Below are 24,890 nucleotides of genomic sequence, written 5' to 3' on the forward strand. Positions count from 1 at the left end.
TAAATTTCATCTTTCTACTATAAAAAGTGCAAAGCACTAAAAGTACAAACTCAGCAGTATAGAAATTATAATAATGATACCAATAATAATGATTTATTATCCCTCTCTCTGTAGGGGTTTCAGTTGCCTTTCGTTATGCAGCAGAACTAATCTGTGTGAATGCTGAGTGTCCGTTTCTTGCGAGCGACTGTCACGCCTTTGCCTCTTTGCTTCATCATCATGCTGTAATGTGTCCTCTCACTCAGCGGCAGGTTTAGTTGCGTTTCGGCATTGATCCGTAAGGTCTCTTCGTACAAGTTCACATGGGTAGCTGAAGACGGAAAGGCATAGTGGGCATAGTGAAACACGAATTGGTGACCAGGGAACCATCCGACTCAGACGCAGGGCTCGAAATACTCAAGTGCACATGTTATTTATAATTTAATTTTTTTTTTGTTATGAACTTCCCAAAGAGTTGATCCCTGTAAATAGTTAATAGTATATCAACAATATAATCTGTTGTAGTACGGGCGTTAATTAGCGTCACACCTCATAACCTGCATACACCACGTGTTTGGCTGTAACACCAGAAGCGCGGGGGCGCTGTAAGGGTAGGTTGTGGTTCCACATTATTATTAATAATACAGCACACTGCAAATGTTTTTTCAGATTCCCAGAATCATTTTCAGTTTCACCCACCGTTTCAATTTCACTGCCTTAAGACAGATTCACTGCCGAGAGGAGTTTCTTACAAGAAGCCATTATGATGCTAGAAGAAGACGCGTCTACACTGACTCCCAGGTAACACTTGGCTATGACGCTTACACAAGACACACCTATATAGTTGCCTGAGTAACACTTGGCATTAACAGTGTTGGCACTTTTACAGTCTGAGTAGCCTTACACGAGATGCGTCTATACCGTTGCTCGAGTGACTCTTAAGACTAAAATATTTAGCACTGTTTTTACAGCCAGAGATGACGCTCGGGTCTAACGCCAAGGAGGTTCATCTTAGCATGAGCTCAATGTAGTGTTAACTCCTCACCGCAAATAAGCGTTTAAGTGGTCACCTGATTTTTGAACTACTGTACTGTATGTGCGGTTTAATTCTGCAGCACAGTTCTGTTCACACACATCTGGAGTAAGGAACTGTGCAAAACAACTGACTGCTCGGTAAGTGTAAAAGTTTCTCCTATAGATTTAATTGTCTTTATTTGAGAGTTATAAATAGGCTTATTATATCCAAAGGGGATAGGGGTTACCTATTGAATACTTGACTTATGACACCTCTAAACAACCCACAGATGCCACAGGAATGGACTTATAATAACGCACACGTGTCGCAGATGTACTTTTTTGGTGAGACGCTATGCATTTCTTTGCTTCTAATTTCAAATCAAATCATTTCCGTTTTACTTCCTGAACAGTTTTTGCTCTACAGATGACACTGAATTAACCGCATTCAACACCTCTTTCCAAGCAATTCCTTTGCCTTTCCTAGTGACACCACTACTCACGCTGGAGAATAATATTTCTTTTCTTTTGTTAACTACTATTAAAAGTACCTCGAGCTAAGTTTCTTTGTAGTTTTTTTTTTCCATTTCTTTTTTTGCCTTTTGACATTTTGGCAGATTCTGGACACGTGTGGTAGCACATCTTTATATGCTATGATTTGTGGCGTTGACAGGTGTGGATTATGCTAATTGAACTGACAAACTGCATGTGCCTGACAATTTACGACTGATTGCTATCTATTAACCTATACGAAGTATTAAGAAAAAATCAAGGTTTTACTCATGTCTTTTGAATATGGAGTATCATTTTAGTAAAATCGCATTTTATATGCAAATGTGTTTGTTAGTTTACAAATATTTCATGAATGTGACCCATTGAATTTAACGTACTGAGAATGACTGTGACATGATCTAGATTTTAATTCAAATCAATGACTTCCAGTTAAGTGTAGAGTCCTTTTTTAAATCCATCACTTCATGTACAAAGTCATAAACAGCCAAGCACCACATCACCTTACAGAACGTATTGAACTGGTAATCACAAACACTACTTGCTCTTGAATGAGAGAGTGCAGTCTTAACTACTGTGAAATTAATCAAGTTGACTCTTAGAGAGGACCTGTGACTCAACCAGAAGTAAAATTCACTAAAGAAGAAAAAGAGAAACTCATCTGCTGTGAGTCTATGCCTTAAAATTTCTTCTCTTACGCACTTCCTCTTTAGTTCAGCTATCAGGAAAAGGCACAGACCACATTTAGTGTTGGACAGGATGTTAGCGTGACATCAGTTAGAAAAGTGAGCGGAGAACTGAAATGGAGAGGCGGCAGTAGGGCTGAAACTCAGAGTTAATGCAGGATAAGACCTCAAAAGTGAAAATGTAAAGAAATTATGAGTTATGAACAACGCTGCACATCCTCACCATGACACACTAACACTGAGGACTTTTAGCAGAAGTGGGTCTAGAAACACAACTTGGGGGTCCTTTACACCAACAGCAATACATCTGCATAATGCCTAACAAGTCAGAAGTTTTTCTTTCTTTTTGCTTTTGGATCATTCTGGTGTGTGTTAAGACCATAGTATGAGTGCATATTTATTTATTTGTCTTCTGTACAAAGCCAAATTTCCCCGCTGTAGACAAGTAAAATTTTACCTATCTATCTATCTATCTATCTATCTATCTATCTATCTATCTATCTATCTATCTATCTATCTATCTATCTAAATGTAAAGACGTGTTTCCCATCAGGCCCTCACCTGACACTTGTAGCTGCACAGGTTCACTAAATCTTGAGAGAAGATCGTCTTTGACGGCTCGACACTTGTACTCTCCACTGTCTGATGGAGTCACACGGCTGATGGTAAACGTCTTCTTCATTTGCTCTTTATAAGGGTATGTGTCTCCAGTCTTGTACAGCTCATATTTCCAGTTAACTGGATTTCCATCAACTTTGCACATCATTTTGACCTCATCCCCTTCAAAGATTTGTTTTCCTGTACGGTTTGAGGTAATTGTAAGTGTGGCCTGTCTTTCTGAAAATTAAAAGATGAAAGGTTAAGATCAGACTGGTCAAGTTGAACAAAATGTTTACTGAAACAGACGTCTAAACTCCTTCTCCATCTCATCTCATTAGAAATGTTTCAAAAAAGATCAGCAACACTTAGTTAAAATCTAATTAATTCTCAGCAAATCCTGTCACTCAATAGAGTAAAACCTGAGGGATGAGAGACATTGTGGTCAAAGTGCAAATCCAAATGTTTCTACTTCAGATTCTGCAGAACAAATGTTACTTGGCCAGTCAGGCGATTGATGAATGAAACAAGCAGTCATTGGTCACAAGTACATTAAAAACAGAAATGATACTTCATCTGTAGTGATGGGACCTCAGTGATTAAATATTAATGTCCACCTGTCCACAATGTGTTACACGTCTGCAGTAAATGGACTGAGAAGCAGAAATAGGGATTAGAGAGAAAATTGAAATTAAAAAAGTTTTTTACTCACATTCTACCTGATATTTTCAAATACACATGGAGACTTGACCTAACATGACTATTAAAGTAGCACCACCGACCAGCGACGAAGTCAGGAAAATATGTGGCTATATAGTGACTCACTGTGAGTGGAATAAGCAAGTCAAAAGTTCTCTTTCCTTTGTAATTTTCTTCCTTTTTAGTCATTGTGCTGGGTGTTCAGGCTATAGTGTGTGTCTGTCTGATATTCTATATGGGGTTCCACAAGGCTCTATCCTGGGTCCGCTTCTTTTCTCAATCTATATGCTTTCATTAGGTCAGATTATCTCAAGTTACAACGTGAGCTACCACAGCTATGCTGATGACACACAGCTGTACTTATCAGTAGCACCTGATGACACCGACTCTCTCGAATCAATAACACAATGTCTTACTGGTATTTCTGAATGCATGAATAGCAATTTTCTCAAGTTAAATAAAGAGAAAACTGAAATTGTATTGATTGGCAAAAACGGATTCAGTGAGGTTATCAGAAATAAACTTGACGCATTAGGATTAGAAGTTAAGACAGAAGTAAAAAACTTAGGGGTAACCGTTGACTGTAACCTGAATTTTAAATCACATATTCATCAGACCACTAGGACAGCATTTTTTCACTTAAGAAATATAGCAAAAGTTAGACTTCTTATATCATTGAAAGATGCTGAGAAATTAATTCACGCTTTTGTTTTTAGTCGACTAGATTACTGTAACGCACTCCTCTCAGGACTACCCAAAAAAGACATCAATCACTTGCAACGAGTGCAGAATGCAGCTGCTAGAATCCTAACTAGGAAAACAAAACTGGAGAAATGTGTTTGGATTTTCATGTCGCTACACTGGTTACCTGTGTCTTTCAGAATTGACTTTAAAATTCTGCTTATAGTTTACAAAGCCTTAAATAATCTCGCTCCATCTTATATATCGGAATGTCTGACACGTTATATTCCAAATCGTAATCTTAGATCATCAAATGAGTGTCTCCTTAGAATTCCAAAAGCTAAACTTAAAAGAAGTGGTGAGGCGGCCTTCTGCTGATGTGCACCTAAAATCTGGAATAGCCTGCCAATAGGAATTCGCCAGGCTGATACAGTAGAGCACTTTAAAACACTGCTGAAAACACATTACTTTAACATGGCCTTCTCATAACTTCACTTTAACTTAATCCTGATACTCTATATGTTCAATTCATCATAATAACCATTCATGGTGGCTCTAAAATCCGTACTAACCCCAACTCTCTCTTCTGTTTCTTTTTCTGGTTTCTCTGTGGTGGCGGCCTGCCACCAACCTACTCAAAGCACCATGATGCCCCAGCATTAATGGACTAAAAGCCAGAAGTCCACGTGATCATCATCATCATCATCAAGTCCTTCCATGAAAACCATAAATACAAAAAGGACTGTTTCACTTATGTTAGGTAGATTGCCCAGAGGGGACTGGGTGGTCTCATGGTCTGGAATCCCTACAGATTTTATTTTTTTCAGCCGTCTGGAGTTTTTTTGTTTTTTCTGTCCCCCCTGGCCATTGGACCTTACTCTTATTCGATGTTAATTAATGTTGACTTATTTTATTTTCTTGCTGTGTCTCTTATTTTTCTATTCTTCATTATGTAAAGCACTTTGAGCTACTGTTTTTATGAAAATGTGCTATGTAAATAAATGTTGTTGTTGTTGTTATCTATCTATCTATCTATCTATCTATCATACAACAAACTTTGAGGGGGTATGTCATCCTAAACGGTACCATATGTGTGGGGTACAGCATCCTGTGCTGTTTCCAGAGAAGTAATACGTGGAATTTGGATAAAATACAACAAAATGTCTTTAAACAATGATGATCTGTGAGGCAGCTGTAGAGCTGGATGTAATAATAACAAGTGCAGTACAGCCATAGTTAGAATTTCTCCTTCACACAGCAGGACTTTGTCCATGAGGAGTTTGTATTTTCTCCTCGTGTCTTTGTGGGTTTTCCTCACACATTCCCAAAGTTGATTTCCAACTGTAAATTAACCTTTTTGTGCTCTTTTTTGCCTTGAATGTAGCTGGAATAGGTTGTATATGTCCCAAGATCCTGAACTGGATTAAGCAGGTTTCAGAATAATAATAATAAAATTAATAACAATATTATTATTATTTTATATTATTATTATTATTATTATATTATTTAATTATAGCACATTTCCCATGCTCAAAGTGCTTCAACAACATTAAGGTGTTCCACAGCGATACTAGCACTATTCACCCAAAAGAAACAATCAATGAAGGACAGGCAGGGGAGATTGTTTCCAGTTATAAGTATCTGGGGACAATCAGAGAATCAAAACTGACTTTAAAGGAAAATACGGAAAGCATCTGCAAACAGGGACAGCAGCACCTGTGCTGTCTATAAAGCCGAGCCTTTATAGTGCAAGTCCTACCATGAAGTCATTCTTTTATACAGTAAAACTTATACTGAGTTGGTCTTTACTTGTGCTCTGTTGGCCTGATTTGGAAATCTTAATGTCAGCAACAAAAACAGAAAAAAAATTAACTTAACCCTTCCGCTTTGTATTAATGGGTGATAAAATGTTTTATTGTCCTGTTTTCATGGAGGATAAAAACGTTACTGATAGATGGAAGCCAATACAGACCAATGCCAAATCACAACAAACAAATACCAAAAACGTCTACGAAGTTACTCATATTGCATAGTCAACATGCCAGGTCATCTATCTGTATGCTCACAACGTGTAAAATGCATGCAATTTGTCAAAATATTGTAAATAAAAACCTCCTGAAAATGAAAGTAGGCTACAACCCGAGGTCCGCTCTCACGGTATCAAGCATTTGAATTGAAGACAGGACTCTTGACAAATGAAGAGAGAAAGGTTGGCTGCCAAATCAAGGGAAAGGTTTTTATATTCAGTCCTATTGGACACTGGAAACCAGTGAAGAATAGTGAGAAGATGTGCTCTGTACTGAATCCTACAAGGGATTACAGAAGGAATTTTCAAATCCACTGGCACAGAGTGAGTATTGAGGGGTTTATATACCATTGATGTGACAACCTAAAGGCAGGATTTGACAAGTGTGGTGGAGATGGGATTTAACTAAACAAGTACAGGACCTCATTTTTAGAGCGGATATTTGATAGATGAACATGAAATTAGTGAAAATTTAATAAAGGGTGTGGCAAGACAGAAAGAAATGGTGGATAAGGACCAACGAACATTAGTTATATTATACAGGTTTTTAATTTTATTAAAGAAAACATGAAGGAATATTTTTATATTCTGCAGAAAAATAATGTGTAAATGAACAAAGTGAAGTTTAAATTAACTTATTAAGCAGGAAGAACAAAATCCTTCGGGCTATTAAAATCTGCACAGTGTTTCCAATCTCATCCACTGCACCTTGCAATTCCTTCACAGTCTTCAGAGGTCTCTTGGTTGTCACCCTCACCTGTCTTTTTCTTGTACGATAATTCCATTTTTGTGAATCACCTGATTTACAGAGATTTACAGCTGTGCCATACTCTGTCCATTTCTAAATGATTGAACTGGATATTCAGTAACTTGAATATTTTCTTGTCTCTATCCCCATTGCACTTTTCCATGTAATTTGCACTGAACTAATTGGTGTGTTCCTTTGTCTCCATTGTGTAAGTTTGGCCACCCGGCTGACTAACAACAAGTTGGCCCTTCATGTGCATTTATACTAAAATCAATTGAAACCTCAAACAGGTGATCTCCATTGAACTCATTCTGTGACTATTAAAGCCAACTGGCTGTACCAGGGGTTTCCTATGAAAGACAGTAAATATTTATGTGGTCAATTATTTTGTGTTTTATAATTAATTAATTTACAGAGATCTGTTTTCCCTTTGACATTAAGGAGTCCAGATCTGTTGATCTGTTATTCAATGTTGTATAACAAGAAAATGCGATAATTTCCAAGGAGGTGAATATTTTTTATCGGCACTGTAATGACTTAATGACTTACAGTATATGAAAATGATTGTCTACATTTTGGTGCCCTGCTTTTAAACTGATAGATCATTTGTCTCATGGGTCTCTTCTCAGTGTTTCTTAGTGGCTCGGGTACTATAATAGAATTTTGGTGAAGGTCTCTTTCCAATTCATGTCCAAACGTCATTATGGTAAAACCCTTTGGCTTAAAAAACAACTTGCCACCCTTACAAATGCTTCCTTCTGTTCTCCGTTCTATTTTTATTCTTTTAGAAAGAACACTTGTTTTCGGTTTTATTCCTTCTGGGAATTTGGGGAATGTGCTTCTTTTGGAAACACATATCTCCTGGTTAGATATTTTAAATATCATTACTGGTGGCAATGGCAGTTTTTGATATGGGCGACATGGGCCTTTTTTTTTTGCATGCGCCCATGCTGCCCCAACATCATGCCAGCGCATTTTTGGGATTGCATGGGCACCAATCGGTTTTCTATTGCCCATTTGCGGGGAGTAAGGCCGCCCTCCATTTATGAGGTGCGCCTGCTACTTGCCGCACAGGGAGGAGAGGGGTGGGACGGCAGGGGATTCTCTGGCTGGCTGGCTGGAGTGGCATGATCTAATAACCAGCTCACAAAATAAAACAAAATAAAAACAAACAAACACAAAAGCACCAGACATTATGATATAGACTTATAATTTGCACCGATGTGTTTTCTAAATTCTATCACACCCATATAAGCGGGAAGTGAGCGTGAGGGCCCTCGGTGCACCTGCTTGCTGCTGCTGCTGTGCTGAAGTCTCACACACAATCTGTCGAAAGGGGAGGGTGGCGCAAGGTTAATATAGTTTTGCCTTTTTATATTAGTTTTTATTTCTATATTTTTTCTGACCTTACTTGGAAATTCAGTTTAGTTTTAGTTTCCTTCATCGTGTATTTTTAGTTTTAGTTTATTTTTATTTCACAAAGGCATTTCTATTTTATTTTTATATCTATTAGTTTCAGTTTTAGTTTTAGGAATTAGGGCATGGAGCTTCTATGGAGCTTAGTTTTGTGTCACAATCAGACAGAACTGTACACTTAACAGATTTGGATATAAGTTTAATGTTAGTGCAAGCTTACTACACTATATGGTTTACTGGTTTGATAAAAACAAGCATAATCAAAACTAGATACTGAATATGAACAATATTATAATTTTTAAAATATTTTTTCATTAAAATTACAGGGGCTTATGAAGAACAGGGCTCTTAGACTTGAATCAGTGTGCAGACCCCACCTAACTGTGTTGAGGGAAACAAAGAAAAACAAGCATGTATTGTCGAGGTTAGGGATCGAGGTTAGGGATAGTGAGACTTGAATAGCCCAACATAAGGACAGTAAACCCATGATGAAGTGAGCAAGGCAGGAAACAACCCCAGGCAGGGTGCCAGCCCACCGCAAGGCACACAAACACACACCAAGCACAATTTGGAATCGCCAATGCACCTAAGTTGCTTGTCTTTGGACTGTGGGAGGAAACTGGAGTACCCGGAGGAAACCCACACAGACACAGGAAGAACATGCAAACTCCACGCAGGGAGGACCCGGGAAGCGAACCGGGGTCACCTAACTGCGAGGTAGCAGCGCTACCACTGCACCACCATATAAAATTATTATAAAAATAAAGTTGAATAAATCAGACTCTGCAACTGCATGAATAAAAAAAAAAATTGAGTATGTGTTCAGGTAAAGTACCAATAATGGATTTGGCCCAAAAGTTAATACAGATCTACAATTGTGGTGTAACAACCACATGCCGAATTTCATCGATCTTTCTAGTTGCATTTTTGATTTATCGTGTGTACACACACACACACACAATTCCAAAAAACAGTTAAAAAGTAGTCACCTGAGGAATAAACTGAAACGTTACTCAATATTGATTCTTCTGTCCATATGGTAAACCTTTTGTTGACCAGCACATTCTGATTTCAGCCTTTTGAATTACATATTGATATACAACAAGCGCAAAGAAAGGCGGCATGTAAATCGCTTTCTATTTCACACGAATTTTGCATCCGCATTCAGCTTGCTCTGTCATCGCAAATGCTATGTGAACAGCCGCCCTCTGTCACCATTCACTGGATGAATATGTGCGGGAAGCTCGTGGTGGATGACTTTCTGTTTTAGAGTTAAAACTTACAAGGGTTAAGGTTAAAGACTAACGGCAAGAATATTCATTCAAAAACGAAAACTAAAAATATTTTGGTAACTTATTATTTTATTTTAGTTAGTCTTTCCAGCTACTTTAATAGTTTCATTTAGTTTTAGTTTTTCATTTTGGTTTTGTTAATTATTTTATTTCAGTTTACGAAAATGTTTTTTTAATAATAGTTTCAGTTTTGATTTTAGTTTTCGTTAATTATAATAACCTTGGGGTGGCGGGATGCTTCCAAATAAAGCACAGTTCATTCATAATATTGTCAATCCAAGCCCATTATGTCACAATTAATTTTTCCTGGGTTGTGGGAAATCGCAGAAATCGTTAGATGGGCTCCTTACTTGAGCAGCATAGAGCAGAGTACAGCAAACAGGAAGAATAAATTCTCCTGTGTGAAGCTGACGCCAGCTCAATGCGTGTGCTCTCTCTATTCTTTATCACAGGTTAGTAAATCCACCATAATTGGAGTGCACATTACAGGCTTTAAAACAGTAAAATATCGTCAATGAGATTTTGAACATGTTGATAAAATGATTTTAGTTAGTAAGAATTTTTTTGTATGGATATATATGTTTGTGTACTAACTTACTAATGCAAATGACTCGCATAATGGAGAGTAGTAGGCGGGGAAAGTTAACCCGAAGTAATAAACTGACTGCAACTCTGAGAGAAAAAGTTTATGTAGTGGTTAGTGACCTGGTGAACCGATGACTGGAGATGGTACTAAAGTGAAAATTCTTTACACTATAATGAAATATTTTGGTGCTGTATAAATGTAAAATTTGATTTTGTCTCTGTTAGACATTACATTTCCAAAAGTTTTTATTGCACTGATTTTTTTCAGTGTTTATTAGAACGCTGGCTTGGGGGGGGCACTGGGGAAGGGGCAGGGGGGCCGCTGGGGGGGGTTTCCAGACGGGGTGTTCACCCAGGGCACCAAACAGGATAGGACCGCCCTGGACTGGTGGTCTTAAACACTCCCTGTGGTATAGCGGGTTTTAAATAATCCATTGGCCGCGCATCCGCGGGGAGTTGATGAAGTAATTGGGGCGAGACGCACTTGCACATGAAGATACAATCGTTCTCAATTGCTTCTTTGGCCTCCTGCAGTGCGTGATTGAGACACTGTACCTATGGAGCTGTATAAGTATGGGCTGGCATAGGAGGAAAGGGATTTTAAAAAAAAAGCCAGAAACAAAGAGAGAGGTTGGAGAGAGAGGAAGGCAGGAGACGTTAAATGCCAGTGTGGGAGTGAGAGAGAGAGCTGGCTCAGTGGATAGCTGGCAGCTGAGAGGAGAGGCCCTCAGGAGGAGTGTCTGGCCGACACTTGGTGGGGGCAGTAGGAAGCGGTTACTCCAGCTGAGCGGTTCCAGGGAGCTGAAGTGACCGGGAATAAGGATGGCTCGCTGCATAAGGCAGAGAAGGCAGGCGGAGGAGACTAGGGATGGAGAGCCCCAGTGTGTGCCCTGGTTGCTGGAGACCCGAGACTCCGTCCAGCGAGTAAGCTGTACGTAGCCAGGAGATTGAAGGCTACTGGACCAGTAGGAGAGTCAGCTGTACCTGCAGATAGGGCAACTCCCCTGTTGCAAGGCCTGTATGGGAGAAGCAGGGGAGCCGCCAGTTAGAAGGAGAAGGCACCAGATTTTTAAAAAGGACAGCTTTCTGCCAGTATTTTATCTTGTTTTTTTAATGGACTTATTTATTAGGATTTTTAACCTCCACTAGTCACTTGTGGTTTTTATGGATTATTTATGGATTTCTTGAAGCATTGCACTTTGGACACAGTTTTGATTTTGTTGTGATTGTTTTTAATAAAAGCACTTGCACACTTTACACCATTCCCTTGCTCCAAGCGAGATTTGTCCTCATCTGGTTACATTATCGATGGTGTCGGGTACGAGAGGCTAGCAAATCTAGAAGAGGGAAAATGCAGCAGGACCAGTACCATCACACTCCCATTGCCAGAAGATTACTTGCGACAGTGAGATTGGGGAAAATCAGTAAGTGGGCATCCATTCTATGGAGCTGTCAGGCTGTTTTGTGTTTGAATATCAATCTCCTTCAAATTGGTTTCCATTTTTACCTTTTGCTGCATGTCAGCTCTGTGGGTTTCTCCATCTCTCCTCATTGGAAATGCAAACCATTAGTGTTACTGCAGAGAACTCAAACCAGCCTACAGCAAATGCTCTCGCTAAACCTTTAGAAACACTGAGCTGGAGTGATGAGTGATACTGTAGATCAGGGTTCAAATCCCAGTGCTGCATGAATTCTGTTCAGTGATGTCAGACACTTGATTTGATTTTCTCATGAAAATAAGTGTCTGATGAAAAAAAAATCACTGCTTCAGTAGAAAAGCTTTGAATATCTCTCTATTATAAAAGGAAATCTTGAGACAAGACAAGACTATTGCCAAGGGATTTTTTCAAGTTGGTCCCGCCCTCTTCTAACGTCTCATTTGTGTAAATGCTTTTGTCATACACAGTTCTGTGCTCTCAGCTCTTATAAAGTTTTACATTTACCTCCCTTTTAATTCCAAATAAAAGAAGACTTATTATGTCCAAATCTTATTGAAAAATGTTATCCCGAAGTTTTATCAACAGAAGAAATGAGTACATGGGCAATCCTAGCACAGAGAAACAATGAAGTCAAACAAATGAACACGAAAATTGTCGATCTGTTACACGGCAAATTGGTTAAATGTATATCAATAGACTGTGACAATAGACTAACATGTAAAATTTTAACAGGCCACAAGATAGGTAATGTAGTACATATTCAGCGGATAACATTAGACACCAAAGGAGATCTTCATATGCCATTCTTATCAAAACGTTTACAGTTTCCCATTAGAAGAGCTTTTGCTATGACAATTAACACTAGAATTACCAGAGCCTACGAAAAAACTCGTAATTCCGTCCCACCTTAAACTGCTTCTTAAATCCCTTCACACCTCTCCGCCAGCGCCCTTTGTCTTCTAAATGTGCTGATAAAGAGCAGCCGGCTATTCCATCCCCCCACCAATTTAGAACGTGCACGAACTTCTCTCAGCTCATGCCCCCCACCGGTTCTGACACACAGACGCTGGCGAAGCTGCCTTCTTCGTATCTCACCGTCACTTGATTTTCTTTTTATTCAGTTTTATTGAGTGTTCCTGCCAGTCCCCGCATGTTGCTGTATGCTGGATATTTTCACATGTATTGTCTCTTTCTTTCAGGTGTGTAATAGAAACCACGGCATAGAGAGAAGTGTGTACACTGCTTCTTACAGGAAAAGGCGATGGAAAAAGTGCACTTGAATAAAAGTGCACTTTTGTTATACTTTTACACCAACATATGTTCCTGTGTTTGAACGACACGGGCAGATGGGGAGTGTCTGATGATTGCATATAGCGCCGAAGTTACTGGTCTTTACCATTCTTTCCTCTGCCTGTCCTGGAGTACAAAAGAAAAAGCATACAGCAACATGCGGGACTGGCAGGAACACTCAATAAAACTGAATAAAAAGAAAAGCAAGTGACGGTGAGACACGAAGGCAGCTTCGCCAGCGTTTGTGTGTCAGAACCGATAGATCATTTGTCTCAAATTGGGTTTCTTCTCAGTGTTTCTTAGTGGCTCAGGTACTATAATAGAATTTGGGTGAAGGTCTCTCCAATTCCAAATGCTTCCTTCTGTTCTCCATTCTATTTTCATTCTTTTGCAAAGAACCCTTATTTTTGATTTTATTCCTTTTGGGAATTTGGGGAATGTGTTTCTTTTGGAAACACATATCACCTGGTTAGTTATTTTAAAGATCATTATTGGTGGTCTTAAATACTCCCTGTGGTATAGCAGGTCTGCAACTCTTAAATCATCTGTTGGCTGTGCATCCACGGGGAGTTAATGGGGTAATTGGGGCGAGACGCACCTGCACATGAAGGTGTGATCGTTCTCAAATGTTTCATTGGCTTCCTGTGGTGCGTGATCGAGATGCTGCGCCCATGCAGCCATATAAGTATGGACCGGCATTGGAGGAAAGGGATTAAAAAAAAGACAGAAACAAAAAGGGAGGTTAGAGAGAGAAGAAGGCAGGAGATGTTAAGCGCCGGTGCAAGAGAGCAGGCTCGCTGGATAGCAGGCAGCTGAGAGGAGAGCCCCTCAGGAGGAGTGTTTGGCCGACACTCGGTAGAAGCCAGTTGGAACCACTCAGCTGGAGTGACCGGGACTAAGGATGGCTCTCCACGTAAGTGGAGTAAGTGTAAGGCAGTGGAAGGAGGCTCGAGATGGAGAGCCCCAGTGTGAGCTCCTTGGTTGCTGGAGTCTCAAGTCTCGGTGCGGTGAGTAAGCTGTATGTAGCCAGGAGACAGAAGGTGACCGGACGAGTAGGAATGTCAGCTCTACCTGCAGATAGGGCAACTCCCCTGTTGCAAGACCTGTATGGGAGAAGCAGGGGGGGCGCCAGTTAGAAGGAGAAGGTGCCGGGTTTTTAAAAAGGACAGCTTCCAGCCAGTATTTTAATCTTGTTTTTTTAAAGGACTTATTTATTGGGATTTTTAACCTCCACTAGTCCCTTGTAGGTTTTTTGGATTATTTATGGATTTCTTGAAGCATTGCACTTTGGACACAGTTTTGATTTTGTTGTGATTGTTTTTAGTAAAAGCACTTGCACACTTTACACCATCCCCTTGCTCCAAGTGTGATTTGTCCTCATCTGGCAGCTCAGTCAGTTACATTATCGATGGAGTCAGGTACGAGAGGCTCCCAAATCTGGAATAGCAATCTCCTTCAAATTGGTTTCCATTTTTGCCTTTTGCTTCATGTCAACTCTATGTGTTACTCCATCTCTCCTCATTGGAAATGCAAACCATTAGTGTTACTCCAGAGGACTCAGACCAACCTACAGCAAACCTTCTCACTACACCTTTAGAAACACTGAGCTGGAGTGGTGAATGATACTGCAGATCATGGTTCAAATCCCAGTGCTGCATGAATTCTGTTCAGTGATGTCAGGCACCTGATTTCATTTTGCCATGAAAATAAGTGTCTGATGAAAAACAAAAGAGGACTGAAAAAATAATCATTGCTTCAGTAGAAAAGCATAGAATATTTTTTCTAGAGTAAAGAGTCTTCCATATTTCAGCATTGAAATCTTATTAAATTTCAGATGACAAAACATTTTTAGGTGACATGACAAGATAGAAAATGTTAATGAACAGAGGTAAAAAAAAAAAAATAGTTGAACTCTTTCTTCTGCCTTCAGAGGAGGATCATATAAAATCTGCAGACACAGTTCACAGAAATATTTATCAAGTTTAACTAGTTCTGCTCTATGCAAGCTGAATGGTGAGAGACTGCCGACCATCACCAGCTCTTCAGAAGATGCACACTCACCTTGAACTCTCAGTGTAACAGCATTACTGATAGTGGAGACAGGAACAGAAGGGCGGTCATCTCTGTAGGCTTCACACTGGTACTGTCCGCTGTTAGCCACAGTCACAGGCGAGATTGTGTTTTCATGGCTTCTTCTCCAGCCTGTCTGATTATCTTTGTACCAGTGATATGTCCAACCTGTATGTTTACCCTCAATGCTGCAGATCAGAGTCACGTCTTCTCCAACAAACACAGGATCCCTCGGATTCTTTAGCCTCAGTGTCGCCTTTAAAAGATCTACAGAGAAAAAGAAGAGATGAATTAGAGGTGAACTTGAACCCCACAGAAAGAGAAAAACAACTTTCACAAAACTAAAGCTGGAACACAAGCTTGTGTGGCTCTGAGACTTTATGACAAAACTCAAACACATCTCGAGCTGACAAAGGATGAAGTGCATTTCACTGGAATATTCTGTCTAATATATGGTTTTATCAGTTATATACTTTACTTTCTAGATTAGTTAGCTTTTCAATGTTATTTTAAATAATACATCTATATTAATAAAATCATAATACTTTCTGTCTGTTTTTAAAATTCTTTCATCTTTTTTTGATATTATTTATCTGTTTTGAACCCAAGGACCGCATTTCACATCACCTGTTTGTTTGTTCGATTTCCAATCATGCAAAAACAATTTCATCAGGAGAGTTGATTGTAACAGAGTTGGGGGGCCGGGGTCAAAATGCATTAAATTAGTCAAAGTTCTTTTAATTTTGCTTGCATATTACTGTTGATATTGTTTCCTGCAGAGGCATTAGCTCTCTTGGAAATGTGTTCTTTTAAAATTGTGGCATATTAAATAATTAAACAATATCATAATATACCAGAAAAGGCGATATTCCTCCCATAGTGATTACGGCGGTACAAGAATCACATGAGACAAAATATCTTTTAGCTTACATTTACTGATGTTTAACGCAGTTACAGACGGAGAGGCGCATGGACAGACTTAATCCAGGTGGGAAATCTGGATCAACACAGTCAGCCATTTTCACGTCACCACGCTGGGAGGTTTTTCTTCGAGCTTTGTTGAGTCCGCCTCTAAGGGTCTGGCTGTTGTCCAAGCCTTTTATAATGTCTTGCTTCACTTGCTGGTCTTCTCCGTCTCCAAACAAGGGCTGAATTCCACCCCCACACAATACAGAAATATCATTGTGCTTACATGCCGTTTCTCATTCTCCCAATAAGGAAAGAAGATTTGTGCTGATAGAGGACAGAAATACCCTAACCTGTGTTTAAGCTGACTAGACAAGCCTCCAGTTGTCTTTGGCTATCTAATCCAATGCTTGGCTAGCAATTCTAACTGCTGAGCCCCTGTGTGCCACAGTTAACATGCACATGTGAATAAAACTCATAACAGTATTGTCCAGATACAGTGACATAAAGAAAAATGTAGTATAACAGATATAACTTCAAATCTCAATTTCAAGTTCTTTCAAAAGTTCCATTGAGAAATGAGGTTGTAATGGGCATGTGTAAAACCAAAATGGTGTTATCATATCATAACAGTCCCCCGATGGTAATGAATTTGGCATACTGTTTAGGATTATGTCAATTTACAGTGAAATCTACAGGCCACGTCAGTAATTCAATTGAAACAACAGCGGGTGGGAAAAAAATGAACACAAAAATTGTGGATCCCTCTAAACCAGCTATGTCCACTTTGATACATTTTTGTGCTTCTGTTATTGTTCATGCAGTTTAAAACACAGACATCATGAAGTTTGAAGAATTTTATTGGGGAGTTGTAATGGGGAAGCCAATCCCACAAAAACCTCCCATTGCTCGAAAACAGCTGAGTGGATGTGCATGAAATTTTGTATGTTTCTTATAATTAACCCAACTTAATATACAGAATTAATGGAGTTTCAAAAATCAAATCACTAATACGAGTTCAATAGAGGGAACAGAAGACAACAATCAGTAGTTTTGTCCAACTTACACAGTGTTATTAGTGCTTCAGTTATTCAACAAGCCTTCCAGTTTATTAAATGTGGATTTAGCGTCTATTTGTGAAAGTCAAGTAAACCAGGGAATACAAAAAGTAGAAATTGTGGTTAAAACCTAGCAAGGAGTAATGCTGCTGTTTGATTATTATGGGATGTGTTTATAGGCTAAAGAAAAATAAAGATGTCAGAATGGTTTAAAAAGCCACGTGTGTGAGAATACTTAATTCACGCATTAAGGTACAGTCATATCAAACACTGACACACTAACAGTGAGGACTTTCAGCCAACAAATTATACAGCAGAAGTGTTTCAAGAAAAATGACAGGGGCTCCTTTATACAATGCATGTGCAGAATGCCTCACTACCACACTTTCTTTTTAATTTACTTTGTTTTTAGTCATTTTAGTGTGTATTCAGGCCATAGTCTGTATACATGTTTACTTATTTATTTACTTACTTACTTATCTCCCTATTTATGTATTTATTTATTCAAAGAGCTGCTATCTATCTATCTATTTATCTATCTATCTGTCTATCGTTCAAACAAAATTTAGAATTGTGTGCAGTTAGTTTAAATTATCCATTAGCACATTTTCCATGTTGTTTGTATAAATGCACTTACAACATGAAGTGCTGATCAGTTAAAAATAATACAGCAATGTGATTAATCTAAACTGCTTGGAAAGAAAACCAAGCACCACAAGCCAATGAATTTTTTAAGAAGTCAGGGCATATTAATTAATAATACACATGCTTTGCAGAATTACACAAATTGTTCAAAGAGTGAAATCACTAGGAAGGTCATGTTAAAAGAAAAGCCATTTTAAAAAAAGAAAGTTTGACATTTTTAGTTTTCAAATTAGTTCACTGGAAAATTCAGATATACTGGCAAATTTCTATAACAGTTAAGTGTATAGCAAATGGTGTCACCTGTGACAAATCCTATCACTAGCATGAGAAAGAAATGTAAATGTCAGAACCAAGCAGTACTGTGACATTCTCAGTTTTCTGCTTGCTGAACCAGATTATAAATTAGCATTCAAGCACCAGAGTGCTGATACACCTTCCTGAACTCAACAGAAATGCAGTATCTCACAGTATATGATATATCAAATTTGAAAACATGGGACAGTGTAGTCCTAAATTGGCCCCAGTGTGTGCTTGGTGTGTGTGTGTGTGTGTGTGTCCTGTGGTCAGCTGGCGCCCTGCTCGGGATTGGTTCCTGCCTTGTGCCCTGTGTCCTGGGATTGGCTCCAGCAGGCCCCCAGGACCCTGTGTTAGGATATTGTGGGATGGAAAATGAATGGATGGATGGACAGTGTAGTTATTACATAATTTGATAAGAATTTATTAATGTTATTCTGAAATAAGCCTACGTACTTTGAATGTTTCATTTGTATGAGGATTTAATTTGTAAAGGGCTTCTTGTTCAAATAGCTCCCTGAATAGGTGTTGATTATGAGCCATTGCATCTAAACATTTTTAGTAAATACAGTACTGCTTATATTTTTAACAGTCCAAAGGCATGCAGGTTAGGTGCACTGGCGATTCTAAATTGTGTGTGCGTGTGTGTGTGTGTGCCCTGCGGTGGGCTGGTGCCCTGCTCTGGGTTTGTTTCCTGCCTTGCACCCTGTGTTGGCTGGAATTGGCTCCTGCAGACCCCCGTGACCCCGTAGTTAGGATATAGCGGGTTGGATAATGGATGGATTGATTGATTGTAATTAACATATTCTATTTTAAGTTATCTTCCCATGTGAGCCCCATGAATACCAATAGTCAGTTGTGCTTTCAAACCACTAAGTTTTCTCACTAGAATTATACATGAAGTAGTGTAAACCTGGTGAGAGTGTCTCACTGCAACAACCTTTTTAGTATCAAAATATCTGTAGTCGAATTTCCCACATCAGTGAAAAAAGATGGCCAAAGAAGACAATTCAAAATACAACACAGGAAAGCATTTGGTTGTGCCTGTCAGGAAATCTTTCAAAAGAAAGAATTAAATTATAAATGGAATGAAAATATTTAAAACACAAATGAAAAGCAAAAACTGTCAGTGCCACCTTACACGTGTTTGAGCGATAAAAACTGTGTCTGTCTTATGTGCAATCTTACATCCTTGTGTTATGCAGGATGAAGTTCTCTTCGCCCTAATCTGTTGCTTATACATGCTCAGGCATATTTGTCATGAATCACAAGTAAGGTGAGCTTTATTTGTGTTGTAATCAACCATTGACCACTGTGGAAATCCGGTGGGACCCCACTAAATTTGTCCTATATGAGAGTTGATTTTTACTGATAAATATGATTTTCACTACTTAATTATACTGAAGGATTTCTGTTAGCTTTTGCCCGTAGCACTCTCAGAATGCTTTTTAAGTAAAACCTCTTGATCTGTGACCCAGTCCTGCTGCTACTTTAGTACAAGGACATTGCCAGGAGAACCAGTATAGCTGAGTGTAATAGAATGCTAACCTTAAGGGTCCTGTTTACCAGTAACTAGTAAGAAGAAATTAAACTGATCATTACTTCTGTAATTGACAAAGCGTGTTTAATAAGTGTTATCAGCATCTGTACGTCAGTCATTTCTTTCCATGTACTGTACATGTATTTTCCATATACAGTACATGTCAATAAAAGTATTCTTCCCATCTTGGACGTGAACTGGCTCATGATTTAATTTTGACAGTTGGCACTAACAGCACAGGTAAGTCAGTATTTTCTGTCAGTTTTATGTGGTGACTGAGGGAGGCCAAAACACTGAACGACCTGCCAAGCCCTTCCAGTATGGGTAAGTGCCTGCCTCTGTCAGCTGTAGCTCTGGACTCCTCACTGGGATGTATGGCAGAACCTTTGATCTGAATCACCTGGAATTCTTGGGGGCTGTGATAGAAAAGCAGGAAAATGAGAATGATAAAGCAATGTAGGGTCGATGGTAAAGAGTATGTCAAGTCAGAAACAGAGTAAAGCACAAGATAGAAAGAGTGTGCATGTTGCAGACTGGAAGTTAAATTAAATAAGTTGGAGGTGTTGTCTCAGGTAGAAAAGGAAAGTATCCTGAGAAAACTGCTTCATGCCGATACAAGTCCCACAGATTCAGACAAGAGGCTGCTACAGCCCTCTACTTATGATAAGTTAATGAATAAAGTGAAGAAAAAGATACAGCTCAATGATGGGGTGAGGTGAAGGTGAAGTCTGGAAGAGGAAAAGAAGCTAAAATCTCCTCTGCAAGGGTTAAAGTCCCTTCTGAAACCAGGATGAGGGGTTAAAGTCTTCTCAAACTTAGTCTATGAAACAGTTAATGTATGTGGCTGCTTTGACTCCTGGGGGTCATAGTTGACAACAGACTTAGAAGTACTAAAAGAATGGGATAAAGGAGGCTTTGGAAGGAGAAGGTAAAAGGAATGATATTTCACAGGCTGTTGCCCCCTTCCAGGATATTTCAAGACTTGTATAAACTGAATGATGGCTCTTGTGAGCCCTCATCCACTGTTGTATTTAAGCTTGGTGAGAATTAAGGACTTTTTTATTTACAGTACTAAGTGTTTACTAATATAACTATATACTAAGCTTTGTAATAATTTATTTTGTGCTTTTGCAGATTTCATAGCTGTAGTCTATTGTAATACAAACTACCGACGAGTACGAATAGTGCCATTTGGCTCCTCGACACGTGGCATCTGGGTCATGGAATTGACCTTGATTGTGGCCAGATTTTGAGTTGCTATGCAGGGGGAGTCACCCCTCCTTGTCTGTTGCTGTATGTAAAATTCACGACCATGGCCTGTATGCCAGTGCACTATGAGGGCACCACTTTTGGGAATTCTCTGAGAAGGCCTGTGGCATGGGTGTTTTTAAGAAGGAATGAGACTAAATTACTAAATCAGCTGTGACTGCTGAGTTATTATTATTATTATTGTCCTAGTCTAAGTCATCGTTGTAGTATATTCTCTGAAAAAGATATATATATATTTATATATATATATTGTAACATACATGCGCATGGGAGGCAGCTAAAGGGCTTGAATGAGGGTAATTCTGAGTCATACCGAGATGTAGCAGAGTACACGCTGACTCTTTTTCTTGCTTTTCCACAGACCATTCACGGGAAATCCTGCCTGGTTCTGATGACATCAAGCCTGCTTCTGACCCTTTTGACGTCATTTCCGGGTCTGACCCTATGAATGAAGACCCTTCTGGTTTCGACCCCCCGATGTCATTTCCTATATTGGCCTTTAAAAGCCACAACTTTTCCCCTATCCCTTCAGTTCTATTTTGGACTCTGAATTGTGCACTTCAGTGCTATCATTCTTTCAATTTTTCAGCCAGGAAACAATATATGGGTGGCTGCCCCAAACCTTGCTATGGCTCTTGGTTGAGTTTGTGACAAGATAGATAGATAGATAGATAGATAGATAGATAGATAGATAGATAGATAGATAGATAGATAGATAGATAGATAGATAGATAGATAGATAGATAGATAGATAGATTGTTGTAACCAGGGGGGCACACTAGCTCCACAAACACCTAACACAACACAAGCTTGGGCACAAGTACTGCAAATAAAAGACTTCTTATTTATTTTGTTTTGTGGGAAACTCTTTACTGCCAAGTGTTTCCCACCACAGCCACACTCACAAAGCACCTCTTCTGCTCCTCTCTGCAAGTTTTCCGTCTGATTGTTTTCTTAGCCACTCACTCCCCCTCGACAGATCTCAAGTTGGTTAGTCGTCAAGAGAGAAAGTGTACAGATTAGAGGAAAAAGAGGTCAGTGAGTGAGTAAGTGGAGTGAGGTTACTAATGGAGTCCTCAGGGGTCTGTCCTTGAGCTGTTACTTTTTCTTATATAAACGACTTGGATTCTGAAGTAGTTAGTAAATTTGCAGATGATGCTAAAATTGAAGGAATAGAAGATACTGAAGAGGCAGTAAAATATTTCAAAAAGATTTGGACAGTCTTCAGAACTTGAAAAATTCAGATGGGAGACACTGAGCTACAAGAAGCAACCTCTGGAAAGTATGTATGGGTTTATGTTAACATGAAATTCTCATTACGTAAGCCTTTTACAGAAGCGATTAAAATATCTAATTAAAGGATGCATTATTAAAAATTGCTGAATGTAAACAGAGAGAAGTTATACTTAGACTATATAATGCATTTGTGGAACCACATCAGGAGTATTGGATGCAGTTCTTGTCACCTCACTACAAAAAAGACAGAGCAGCCCTTGAAGCTATGCAGAGGAGAGCAACCAGATGTATCATGGGACCAGGGCCGGATTAAGACCCTTAGATGCCCTAAACACTAAGTAATTTTGGTGCCCCCTTACACTAGTAATTCAAAATATTAAAACAATAACAAACTGGAAAATAAAATTTTATTTTATTATCGGAAATTCGAAATTAAACAAAACATACTTATAGTAAGAAGGAAAATATTATTTGTTTTTGTATGTTTCATTTTATTTTTATCTTAATAATTTTCTCTTACTTTTTTTCCTTGTAAACTCATTGATTAGATCTTCATAATCAATCTTACATAACACATCTGCTTCTATACATAATAGAGATAAGGCATCCAGAATATGTTATTTGAATTATTATGTGGCATTTAACACGGTTATGCATTTCATAAACTGAATAATATAGATATTTTAATTCCCAGCTTACTGCTGATGCTGAATCATGGGCTTTTAAGGTGGGGGGAGGGGGGGAACTGACAAGTGCCCGTATGAAGGATTTTATGAATTCTAGGCAGGAAGTAGGAAAAAAGAATTATCTGTAAACTACATTATGTAAAAGTGAAAATCGTACGGCTGATTACTATTGGATAAAATTATTGATAACTTTTTTACTAAGACTATTTAGTTACAAAATTTTCACAGAATATTCTTTAAACCTTATATTAAGAATGTGTGTAAATGATTTGCTAAATAATGAATGCAAAAGCCATAAATAAATTAAATAATAAAAATGGTAAAAAATTCATGACAGTTAAAGTCGTATGGCAATGTAATACTTAGAGCGGTTATCTGCATTAAAAACTGCAAAACTGCTGCCTCCATGTCGTAAACCGAACGACTTTAATTATAGTACCCAGTGGTCGTGAAAATTGTCGTATCAAAATGAGACTAGGACCAAAATGTTCATGAAAATCTCTAGTTTTGGATGAAGCAAACCAAATTCAAAAATATCAATTAGCACAGATTTTGTTTCAGCTGTTCTGAATTTTTCTACGTTTCATATTTAAGGATGTTTTAGGTCTCAAAGTGACTACAAGGTGGCTTAAATGGCTACAAATATTAATTTTATCTGCCATTATTCTAAGGACTACAAATTATCCAATCTCCTGCCAAAACCTGTAGAAATTGACTTTAATCCCAAAATTGATTTAAAAATGTATTTTCTGCGGCACTGCTTTTCAATAAAGATCTGATCTGTTTTTATCATTACTTGAAGAGAAAATGTCATCCAAAATTTTACAAATTTTAACGTTTGGGGTTGATTTTAAAGGTTTTTTTTGTAATGTACAGTTTTCATTTTGACATTAAAATCATAGATTTACCATTTTATTTAATTTATTTATGGCTTTTGTGCCAATTTAGCAAATCTATTTACACATATTCTTAGTACAAGATTTGAAGAATATTTTGTGAAACTTTTGTTAATAAATCTTTATTAGTAAAAAAAAAGTTATAAACAATTTTATCCAATAGTAATCAGCTGTACAATTTTCACTTTTACATAATATAAATGAATTTAAAAATATCCAAGAATAGAATTAAATAGACTTACCAGAATATTTTTTCCTCAAACTGGGATGATTTTTTGTTTTTGCTTAAAACAGAAAATAATACTTTCTGTGCACTAGAAATGTATTTTAAGTTAAATAACAGATAATTCACAAAACACAACAATTACGTGATAATAATTTTTAATCAACTATTAACTATTATTTAAAAATATAAAAACATATTTTTTTAATCAAATTATTTTCACAATATTTTGACATAACATGGCGTTTAAGGGAATCACCATGAAACGGGAATTACCCATTGTAGATGGCACCATTATGCAAACAGTGACGGCATAGGGAGATACTGGGATGCATTATTCATTTTTCATTAAATTTTGAAAATAGCTATAAATTTAATAAATGTAATAATTTAAGTGATAAATTTGGCCATGAAAATTTTTTGTGGTGCCCCCTTTACCCTTGATGCCCTAAGCATGTGTCTACTTTGCTTATATGGTTAATCCAGCACTGCATGGGACTTAAGACTCCTACTCTGTCAGGCTCAGGGAAACTAACCTATTTGGTCTTGAGTAGATGAGACCGTGTTTGCAATCTCATCCAAGTACTCTAAATTCTGGAATATACTGATAAAGTACCGTAGATTCAGGCAAATTCTTTTTGCTATGAATCACATACACGTGGACACCATTGGAAACTGAAGGGATGTGCATTGAATACCGTAGCAGGCAATTCTTTATGCAGAGTTGTAATGGCCGACCCCATCTGCTGGTCCGGCAGCTATACCGCCAAGACCCATGGCCTGGCAACCTCAGGGAATGTTAGACTAGACAAGCCGTACTTCTTCCAAAACACTTCCTCAATCGATGATCAAAATAAGCAAAAAGGCAAACAGTATGTAAAATAATTAAGTGAATATATATTGATAAAAAGAAATGAAACAAACGCCAAACAATGTATATATATCACACCCCAACCATCCCCAACATAACACACAACCACAAAAGAGACCTGCAGAATCTATACTAATAAAAGGCAAAGCCCTCACTGACTGACTGACAGACTGATTGACTGACACACTCACTCACTCACTCACTCACTCGTCACTAATTCTCCAACTTCCCGTG

General features: G+C 38.3%; 1 protein-coding gene across 2 annotated transcripts in view; it reads right to left on the bottom strand.

The window, feature by feature from the left end:
- Window positions 1-24,890, bottom strand: part of LOC120518734 (basement membrane-specific heparan sulfate proteoglycan core protein-like) — a 92,958-nt gene that overhangs the window by 18,738 nt on the left and 49,330 nt on the right. For both annotated transcript variants that reach the window (XM_039741676.1, XM_039741677.1), the window contains exons 4-5: window positions 15,024-15,299; window positions 2,751-3,026 (exon numbers count right to left, since the gene is read on the bottom strand). In XM_039741676.1, the coding sequence (XP_039597610.1) occupies window positions 2,751-3,026; window positions 15,024-15,299 (552 nt within the window). The remainder of the gene's footprint in view (window positions 1-2,750; window positions 3,027-15,023; window positions 15,300-24,890) is intronic.

Source organism: Polypterus senegalus, chromosome 18, assembly GCF_016835505.1.
Source record: "Polypterus senegalus isolate Bchr_013 chromosome 18, ASM1683550v1, whole genome shotgun sequence".
NCBI classification, from domain to species: domain Eukaryota; kingdom Metazoa; phylum Chordata; class Cladistia; order Polypteriformes; family Polypteridae; genus Polypterus; species Polypterus senegalus.